The sequence below is a fragment of the Chenopodium album genome, chromosome 24 (genome assembly GCF_948465745.1).
Source record: "Chenopodium album chromosome 24, dcCheAlbu1.1, whole genome shotgun sequence".
NCBI lineage: Eukaryota > Viridiplantae > Streptophyta > Magnoliopsida > Caryophyllales > Amaranthaceae > Chenopodium > Chenopodium album.
Genome location: NC_137857.1, coordinates 37,445,403 through 37,456,376, shown reverse-complemented (window position 1 = coordinate 37,456,376; position 10,974 = coordinate 37,445,403). Strand labels below are relative to the sequence as shown.

The following is a 10,974-nucleotide window of genomic DNA, read 5'->3' as shown; positions in this document are numbered from 1 at the left end:
GCTAATAATCAAGGTCTTACCAATAGATGGTGATTCAATAGATTCAATCACCTTGATGGTTAATATAAATAGAAGATACAAAAAAAAAAAGAAAAAAAAAAAACAAATATAAGCTTGTGTATAAATATTTGGACTATATATATAATCTGGGGTGTATCATGAGATTATATGTTGAGCGTATGAACAAACTTACATGTGAGTGGAAATATTGTCCCACATTAATCAAGTGTATAAAGTAAGAGTAAACATTGATATGTATCTACTTTATAAGGTTTTGAGGTGGAATCCCCTTGACCTTAAAGTGAATACACTTGTGGCAGGTGTGCTATGCCTCACCCTTATTTTAATAACACTATACTCTATAATCTACTTCCTCCGTTGCTTTTTAGTTGACACGTTTCTTTAGTCACGTTTGTCAATACACTTATGCAATAATTAATATCTTTAATTATTGATTAACAAAAATTATGAAAAGTTGATATTTTGAAAGTATATAATGTGAAGAATCTAACAAGATCTTACATGATTATATTTTTATTACGTATAAAGCACAAAACACGGTCAAAGGGAGGTGTGTGAATGGTGCTAAAGTCAAAACATGTCAACTAAATAAAAACGGAGGTAGTATATGACAAGCTAAGGATAGTTCAATTCCTATATAAAATGTGCTCCAGTAGACTTGTTATAGGTTAAGAGGTCACTTTTTTTTCTTTTTTTTTTTTTTTTTCCTCCTCCTCTTTGTTGGGATATTGATTCAAACGTTAGTTTGTTAGTCAATGTATGGCACACTTAGTGGCTAAGTTTTAGGATTAGTTGATTTTAATATTTATCTTCTTATTAGAATTATTTGTGGGTCAAAGTACGTGATTTCAGTTAGTAGAGTTTGTTAGTGGGATTGTATTAGTGGCCCTTGATTTATTGATCATGATAGATCATGGGTTTAATGGGTCCTATTTTTAAGGTCTTATTGTTATCCTTTCTAGCTATATATTCAACCATATGTACGTGAGAATTAGAGAGTGTGTGATATTAATAACAGTGTGTGAGTATGTGTTGCTTCATATTATTGTTTTCTCTTTCTGAGTGTTAGCTTCAACACTCTTAAGTTCATCCATCACATTGCTATGACTACGGTATGCCAGTGCAATTGATATAATTTGGAATTATTTTTTTCAGATGCCCAGTTGCGTATCCAGGAATTCCGAACTGTGGGTTCGGAATTTTAAAAAAAAATGATGATCATATATTAACTAAATATTCAATATATAAGTTCATTTTTTTTTAATTACAAATGGATGGATTTTACAAAAAAAAAAAAAAAAAAAAAAAAAAAAAAAAAAAAAAAAACCTACAAAAGCATTTTTTGAGTTTTCATAGTTTGAAAGCGTGCTAATACATTACTACTTCTATAAATCTATATGTCTATTGCAAAAAATCAATATTACACATAAAAATAAAAATAAAAAATCTCAAACCCCCAATAAACACAAATTTAACAATGTAAACTTCTTCTAATTATCAATTAAAAGACCAAGTAAAAATTTTAAATTCTAAGTTTCTACAATTCAATTTGTCAACAATTCAAGTATTCAACAATATATCAAAACCAATTAAAAAATAAGTATGTAATTAACTAATTATCACTAATTTTAATAAAATCAACCATTAAATAAAGATTTAAGAATTAAGAGGAGTAGAGGAATAAGAGGTCTCACAAACTCACGAAGAAGGGAAGAACTCGAAAAAAAATTACAAAAAAAAAATAAAAACATAAAATGAGATTAACCATTAAATAAAGATTTAAGAATTAAGAGGAGTGGAGGAATAAGAGGTCTCACAAACTCACAAAGAACGGAAGAACTCGGAAAAAAATATCAAAAAAAAAAAAAAAAAAAAAAAAAAAAAAAAAAAAAACATAAAATGAGGGCAGCAGGAATTGAACCCAAGACCTAAGGAGGAGGTTGAATGCTCTAACAATCACTCCCTTACCAATGTGCCAAGCTTTAACATTTGATAATTTAACTCACATAAATTAGTTTTAACCCTTTTTTTCTTTTTTTTTTTAAAAAAAAAATTAAAACTTATATTTTTTTTCCAAAAAATTTGTGGGTTCAATGAACCCCCTTGAACCCCCCCTAGATCCGCCCCTGCAGATGCCAAACATCTGAGAGATATATTTTATCGTATGGGTTTGAACGATAGAGATATCGTGGTCTTATCGGGAGCTCACACACTGGTACGCAAATAATGTCGACGTACATATAGTTAAAAATGAGATCGATGAACAGAACATTTAACTTACGATTACTGGTTCAGGCAAATTTAAACCTTGTTTTGTATAAATTTAACTTACAGGGTCGAGCAAACAAAAAAAAATCTGGCTTTGATGGTCCTTTCACGGAGAACCCTCTCAAATTTGACAATTCCTATTATGTGTAAGATTATTCGTATTATGTTACAAGAATTAGTTCCAATTACATCAATATTTTGTTTGCTTAATTTAAGTTATACTCAAATGATTTTTACTATTAAACGATCAGAAACTTAAGGAAGGAAGGCAAACTTGGACTGGTGCAATTTCCCACTGACAAAGTTCTCGTCAAGGACCCTGCTTTTAGTAAATATGTCCAACTGTATGCCAAGGTAATACATTCTCATTAAAAGTTGTTCATCCTGTAAAAATAACGAAATTTTGACAATTACTACCTTCTGTTATGTCCATTTTAGCAATTACCACCTTTTATTTTTTTTTAAAAAAATTACCACCTTCTATTTTCAAAAACATCAAAAGTTACCACCTTCTTACCCCCCAACTACCACGTGGCATCATTTTGGGCCCATTCTTTCCCTTCCCTCCCTATTTGCCTTACATTTCTCATTCCTATTTGGATTCTCATCTCCCCTTTCACTTTTTTTCCCCAAACCACCAATAATTGTTCGTCAATTTTGATTGTTTGGGGGATAAAAAGTGAAAGGGGGGATGAAAATCGAGTTAGGAACCAAAAATGTGTGGGAAATAGGGAGGAAAGGGAAAGAATGAGCCCAAAATAACATCATGTGATAATTGGGAGACAAGAAGGTGATAACTTTTTATGTTTTTGAAAATTTTGAAAATAGAAGGTGGTAATAAATTTCTAAAAAAAAAAATAGAAGGTGGTAATTGCTAAAATGGACATAACAGAAGGTGGTAATTGTCAGAATTTCCTAAAAATAAAAATTAAAAAAATTAAAAAAAAAAAAGTTGTGAACCGAGCTGAACTGAATCAAGGCCAATAGAATAAGACCTAATTGTATAGATAATAATTGTGAGTTCATGGATCTTAGTAAATTTAACGTGAAGCTAGTTGATCAATATAGTATGATATTTGGTAATTTGTCAAAATGAACTAATCCAGATTATTTTTGTTTAACAATGGCAGGATGAACAACTTTTCTTCGCTCACTATGCTGAATCACACAAGAAGATGTCGGAGCTCGGGTTTCACCCACCCTGCCATTGTGTTAAAGCTTGAATCAGTGCATATATACATATGCATGGCAACCTATTAAGCTTGACTGCTATGTATTATTGGTGTTCCTATATGCAGTACTATGGCTTGTTCGTATGAATTATTGAATTGCATTCTTAATTTATTGTGTTGATGTTGTATTTGAGATTTCAAGTTTAATAATTCCCTTGAGTTGTACTAGAATTCTGTACTATTTTATGCGGTTTGTTTGTATGAATTGTATCCTTATTAATGGAATTTTATTTTTCGAACATTTTTTTTACTTACTCTAGTAAATAGTAACTTTATGTATGGTATACTCTTGAGTTATGAATAATAGAGTAATGATAATCAATATACAGGAAATATTCTAGAACTTGTTTAATTCAATTTAATTTATCTGACTTATCTAAATTTATTTTTCTAAAATTGTTTAGCCAATTTGGTTTGATGTATGTGACTTCATTGAAGATTACATGAATTTATCCTAATTTTGTAAGTTTATAGCACAAACTGACAAATGCATCAATGTAGGGGAAGTGGGCCAATTGAATTGGGCCCAGTGGACTTAATGTAGAAATATGGGCCAAATATAATCAAGCAAAACTTAATGAAGTTAAGGTTATGGTCCATATTCCCAAATATTAAATTTAAGTTAAAGTGAGTTTAAGTTAAGGTGGTAAGAGTGGAAGTGTGAAACCCAAATTATGGAGCATCAACTATGCTTAGATATTCCTAGGCTTTGCATCACTTACAATCGTGCAATTTTAAAGGGATTGAGAGGCTAATAAGATAAGCGTTCAATGCAAGATATTATCTACTTTCTCTGTCGTGTTTTATTTGCTCTATTAGAGGTGATTTTGATTTCATAGTCCGTATTATTTGATTTTGTTTGTTTGGAATATAAAAGAGAAAAGGTAATAGATACTAACATAGTGGATGTAAAAGTAAAGTCCTAATTTCCTACAACTAAAATTAATATGAGGCAAAAGTAAAGGGAAAGATTTAAAAAGAATAGTAAACCAAAAGTTTGGACGTCTTTGGTCGTAGAATCCAAGGGCAAGAGCTTAAGAGATTAGCCTTAAATCTATGCGAAACACGGTTGTGGGTTAATAGGGAAGGAATTTGTTTTGCAAGATTAGGAATTACTACTTTATCGTTTCATTTTATATTTTGCCATACTAATGAGAAGTTTGATTGGGCTCAATATGGTCAATCGACGAGTGTTGTCTCAATGAAGACTACAAGAAGGGGGGGTTGAATTGTAGTATGAGAGTTTAGCCAAACTTTTTGCGGAATTAAAACTAAGTAAACTAAAGGAACAGAAAGATAAACTGAAGGAACAAAAGTGCAAGAGAGATTTTTACGTGGAAAACTCCTTGGCCCTAATCAAGGAGAAAAACCACGACCACTTGGGATTTTAGGAAAAGAATCTTCACTAGAATAGGGCAGTAAATCCTATTACAAACTAAAGACTCTTACTTCAAGTTCCTCAACAAACTTGAAGCCCCGAGGAACAAGTCACCCAACTTGTTACTCCTTCTCTTCTCTTTCTCTCTTCTCACTTCTCTCTGCTCTTTCTCTTCTCTTTCTCTTCTCTTTCTCACTTCTCTTTCTCACAATACAGAAGTTCACTCAAACTTCCCCATTCCCCAAATTACAACTCAAAAGAAAGAAATTAAACTCTAGTATAAGAACATTAAGAACACTCAAATAGACTTGTATGGAATTGGACTCTTAACTCGATTAAAAGATGAAAACTTATGTGAGCAAGGGTGGTTTTTCCAACAGAAATCAAGAGCTATTTATAGATCACAAAACGCCTTGGAAAAACTTCATTGTGCTGCAAATCCATCACGCCACTACTCATACCCACTAAGAAGTTCATGTCCCTAAAATTAAGGAACCATGAACTCCTCAATGTGCAAGACCATGACTATTTAAGGTCATGGGAGAGTAGAGCGCAAGTTTTGGAAAACGTGGAGATTTTATTTTGTCAAAAACATTTTCCGAAAATCAGAAAAAGAAAAGAAAATAAAATCTTCTTAATTTAAGAAAAAGATAATCATTTAAATATTAACAGTTTTCCTAAAATTTAGCTAACACAATTTTATCTTTTTAGACCAATTCCACACAGTAAATTCGAATGTAACTAACTTTCTTATACTTACATAAATCCTAAAATATGTAAAATATTTAGTCTTCATGTTTCTTTGATGAAGCTTCTACTCCGAGGCTTCTGTTCCGTGGAAGGAACTTTTCTTCTCTGGCGATGCTTCTTCTCTGAAGCTTCTGTTCCCTGAGGGAACCTTCTCTTCTCAAGTCTTCATTTATGAAGCGCCAGTTCCTGTGAGGGAACTCTTCTTTTTGGATAACTTTGTTTTTGGCCTTCCTGTTCCTCATGTTATCTTTGCTCGACACTTAATTCTCCTAGTCTTTGCACTGATCACACACTTAAACAATCAAGCCTTTATTAGTATGTAAGTAAGTAAGGTTGTGTCATCATCAAAATCATTAAGTCCAACAACGAGGATGATCATGACGCGGAGATCAATAGATTGCAAGGAGAGCTCGACAAATCCCTCGAAGATTTTAGGAGAAGAGAAAGAATTCGAAGATGAGAAAGAAAAAGTTACAAAGTTAAAAGACGATATCACGAAAAAGGATGAAGAAATCGTTACACTTAAGGAAATGATTAATAAATCGACCGAGTTATATCAACTTGAGAAGGAGAAGGCACAAGAAACAAAGGACAATCTTGAGTCCATAATTACCAATTTGAAAGAGGAGACGAAATATAAGCATCTTTTACGCAAGTGTAGACGTGCTATTATGTCGCATAGTTTTGTTGTGGCATATCCAAGCTATAATCGTCGTCAATGGCGTTTTAATCAAAGCTATTATGAGGGTAAATTTCCACCCGATTTGAGTAGTATGCCGATCTACAAAACAGTGGATGAATTGAAGATGTTGAAGGGCAACTTCCTCATGACATTTATGTTTGTTTAAATGATATGTCATTCCAAAGTGATAATTGGTGGTTCATCAAAACTAAAGATGTAAACAGTAGCTACGAGTCGTTGTTTGCGTACTATGGAGGTACGTATGGTAGCATTGTTATCGAAGGTGAAAATGTCAAACTTCCTTACAATAGTACATCAACATTTACGGCTAATAACCGTTTCCTCTGAATTGGTTGTTTTACAAGGTTATGGTGCCGTGTTTGGTTTTAGCTACAATCATTTATAATAACTTTGTACGTCTATTATTAGTTGTTCCATTATAATATGAGATGTGTTTCAAATTTCAAGACACAACTTGTTATTGTTAAAGATATAATAAAATTGTCTACTAGTTACTCTCTATTTTTACCAAAATTGGTTTCCATTCAAAACTAAAATAAGGGATATTCTTTGTCTTCATTAAATGCAATCGTGAGGTTTGAAATGACAAAAATGATCCGTGATAGTGAATTTGATTTTTTTTTTTTTCTTCTTGATACACAACTATAAGAGCGCGCCTGTTCACATTTACTTAATTTCAGTTTAGTTCACTTCAGCTCCAATCAATTCAGTTTAGTCCAGTTCAGTTCAGCTCCTAATTTCTTTCTCTCATAAAATATTTATTTCAGTTCAGTTCAGCTCCAATCAGTTCAGTTTAGTTTAGTTCAGTTCAACTCCAATCAGTTCAGTTCAACTCAGTTCAGTAAATGTGAACAGGCCCTAAGTCCTTTTATAAGTAGTTGAGTTATTTTTATTTGTAGTAGTTAGAAAGAAGACAACCTCATGTTCTTGTTTCATACCGTTTGTCATTACTTTGGCTACTTCTGGTTGTCATTAAAAGGAATTAGACTAGAAGATAAAAATAAAATAAAAAAAATAAAATAAAAATATTATGAAATTCCTATAATTGGAAGAATTAGTTTAATATTGATACATAGTAGACTTAAATGAATGTTTTTAGATCCCATCTGATGCAATAAGAGCTTAAAAAATTATGTGATTATTGGATCAATTTGAACTTCTTAAGTCAACTCCAAACAACTTGTATTTTTTTTTTTATTTATTTTGTGTTAATTTTTGTAAGGAATCATGTGAAGCAAATAATGAGCAAAGTCTATCGTCTAACTCCAATCAACTGACGAGAAAAAGCTAGAAGACTATAAAATGTCCATAAGGAAGACTTTTTAGTTTTTATTGAAATATAATAGATTTAATTTAAAATATTGTTATTAACCGATTAAGCACATGCATGTTACGTCCAAAGATTCCCGGCCAACTATTTTGCCTCTTTATTTGCTGCAAGGTAAAGGATGGTTAGATTAGTTGTTTAAAGTTTCAGGTGATACTTATTATTCAAGACAAAAGATCAAAACTTATATACATCAGTTATGTACCTAGGTGACTCTGTATGTAGTCCCTACACTACAATTATAAGTCACTTGAGTTGTTGAAGTCAATCGCAAACAGCCTGTTAATCCTTTTTTTTTTTTTTTTTTGTATTAATCTTTAATGAAATGAGGTAAAGCAAATGAAGATAAGCTTTCCAATGAACTTTTATCACATAATCATATGAACAAAAGCTAGCTAATTTTATTTTTTCACGTCCATACATAAAGTCTCTCATTTACTAAGAAGTTCATAATTTTTTCTTCAAACTTTGGGAACTAACATTATTGTCATGGGAAGCTTCAGCCTAAATTCGGAGAAACTTTTCGTGCGAAGTGCTGGGAAAAGCCGAGTTATGGTAGTGAGATTGAAAAAAGACGTGCACTCAAGCGTGGTTGAAACAAAGGATTGGGAGGTTGTGGAAATTGTAGGAAGCCATATGAGTTGTGAAAGTTTGGACATCTTTGGTCGTAAGATCAAAGGACAAGTGCTTAAGAAATTAGCCTTTGACCTTTGTGAATCGCGATTGTGGGTTAATATGGAGGGAAAAAGTTTTACACGATTAGGAATCACTAGCTTATCGCTACATGTGGTATTCTATCAGAGTAATGAGCTGTTTGATTGGGCTCAATATGGTGTGAAGAAACCTTACTCGTACACGACGGATAGTGATGATGATGGAAAAAGCTTGGAAGATTTGAAGAAAGAGTTGAAAGAGTTTAAGGGTAAGTTGAAAGCCAAGGACACAGAAATCAAGAACAAAGATTATGATTATGACAAGGAGTTGAAAAAATTGACAACAGAAATCAAGAACAATAAATTAGATTATGACAAGGAGTTGAAGAAATTGAAAACAGAAGTCCATAATTCCAAAGAAGATTACAAGAAGAAAGACAAAGAATTAAAAGGCGAGAAATCAAAATATACCAAATTGGATGAAGATGCCAAGAAAAAAGATGAAGAAATTAAGAATTTACAACGGAAGATTAATTCACCATCAGCTATAACATATTATGATCAAAGGTTACACAAGTGGAGACGTCCTGTTTTGTCAACAATATTTAACAGGGTAAGTTACGATTCGAGTTTATATTATTCACCCGATTTGAGTAGCATGCCAACCTACAGAGCAGCAGATGGATATGTACTGAATAGAAGTCCTAGTAGTATCAATGTTTATGTTAGTAAACACAAATTCGAAAAGGATCATTGGTGGTTCACCAATATAAGAGATGAAAATAGTAGTCATGAATCGAAGTTCGCGTTCTATGGAGGCGTAGATGATTTCACAACAACAAGTTCAACAACATATGGTGTAAATATTCTGTAAACACAAATTTTAAATCTGCAAAATATAGATTCAAAATGAATGCAACAAAGTATCAATTTTATTAATTTTGGGTACAATCTCTAATTTTATCCTCTGATTCGATCTCCACTTTTTGACTTTGACGTAATTCACAAATTGACTTGATTCTTGAACGAGGGCCGACGAGGCTTGATCTCAATCGAAGATCTGATGCAGAATTTTGACTTATGTTGATGTAGACCTTTGACTTGTTGTTGATGTAGACTTTTGACTTGAATTCTTGATTGAGGGCCGACGAGGCTTGATCTCGATCAATGAATATTTGATGTAGAGGTTGAACTGATGTTCTTGATGATTTGAAATCCTTCTTTCCTTCGTGTTGAGGGCCGTCGAGGCTTGATCTCTTCCACGGGTGATCTTCTAGAGTAGAACGGCACGTCGAATGCTTGTTGTTCTTCTAGGTTTTGAGAGACTTTCTTCGGAGAGGTTTAGAGTATTTGATGAGAGGTTTTGAGTGTTTGAGAGGTTTTCTCTGTATTTTGATCTCCTTGTTTACTCTAGGTTTCTCTCTTTAGGATTTAATTTCCTCCTCTTTTTCTCTCTGTAGGTTTTTCTCTCCTCCTCAAATGAAATAAAAAGAGCTCTATTTATAGAGGGTGTGACTTCTAGGGCTAGGGTTATATTTGTATTGGGCTTTTGACTTGGTAATCATGACCCATCTATTATAGCTTAACCCATTTGTTGAGTTTTAACCCTCAAAATGAACCTATTAAATTAAATTATATTAAATGGGCTAATTTAATATATTTCACCCAAATTAAATAATTTAAGTTAACAGTCAAACCAATAAGTCAACAATTTGACTTTTGACCCGTATAATATCCGATGTGGCACTTTTATAAATTTTTCGTGCCTACATATTCTTCTCAAAATACCGTATAGTAATGGAGCCACAGTTAGATCGAATGTTCGCTTTCTTGCAATTGCTTTGCGTGGTTATGGTACCGCTTTTGGGTTTTTCTATGATGCGGAATTATAATGAAAATCTTACCTCTCTTGGAACTATCAATCTTAGTAGTTTAATTGTTATTTTAGATTTTGCTTACAAGTTTTTACCTGTCACTTGAAAGGGTTTTTCTTGTTTTAAGCAGTTAGAATTTATTTTCTTATTTTAATTTTGTTATTTATTTTGATTTGTTTTTTATTAAGGGATTAAGTTTAGGAAATTTCATCTTTTTAATAATTCAATCTTTATTCACAAAGTTTCGTATACGGTTGGCCGTACTGTGCGACAAGTCATATTTTTTTTTTAATTTTTTTTCATTCTCTCTCCTCTCCTTTCCTCTAAGCTTCAATCTAGATCGCCGTCGCCGTCTTCGTTGTCGTCGAAGCTCCAAACCAACCCAGACTTCCGTCGTCGTCGTCTTCGTCTTTATCTTTTCCGGCGAAAGCTTCAAACGAACCAGACCTCTGTCGCCGTCATCTTCGTCTTCATCTTTGCCAGCGAAATAAGCCAAATCGACCTTCACCTTCGCCGTCGTCTTCATCTTTGTGGTGAATTGCAGATTTGGTTGTAGAATCCAAGGGAAAGAGCTTAAGAGATTAGCCTTAAATCTTTGCGAAACACGATTGTGGGTTAATAGGGAAGGAATTTGTTTTGCAAGATTAGGAATTACTACCTTATCGTTTCATTTTATATTTTGCCATACTAATGAGAAGTTTGATTGGGCTCAATATGGTCAATCGACGAGGGATGATCATGACGCAAAGATCAATAGATTGCAAGGAG

The 10,974-nt window shown here is 32.7% G+C and overlaps 1 protein-coding gene across 1 annotated transcript; it reads left to right on the top strand.

The window, feature by feature from the left end:
• Positions 1-253: 253 nt before the first annotated feature.
• LOC145611034 (putative L-ascorbate peroxidase 3) lies at positions 254-3,512 on the top strand. The gene is made up of 5 exons (XM_081666271.1): positions 254-320; positions 2,154-2,236; positions 2,356-2,435; positions 2,541-2,643; positions 3,420-3,512. Exons 1-5 carry the CDS (start codon positions 254-256, stop codon positions 3,510-3,512), a joined length of 426 nt encoding a protein of 141 aa, XP_081522397.1.
• Positions 3,513-10,974: the final 7,462 nt, after the last annotated feature.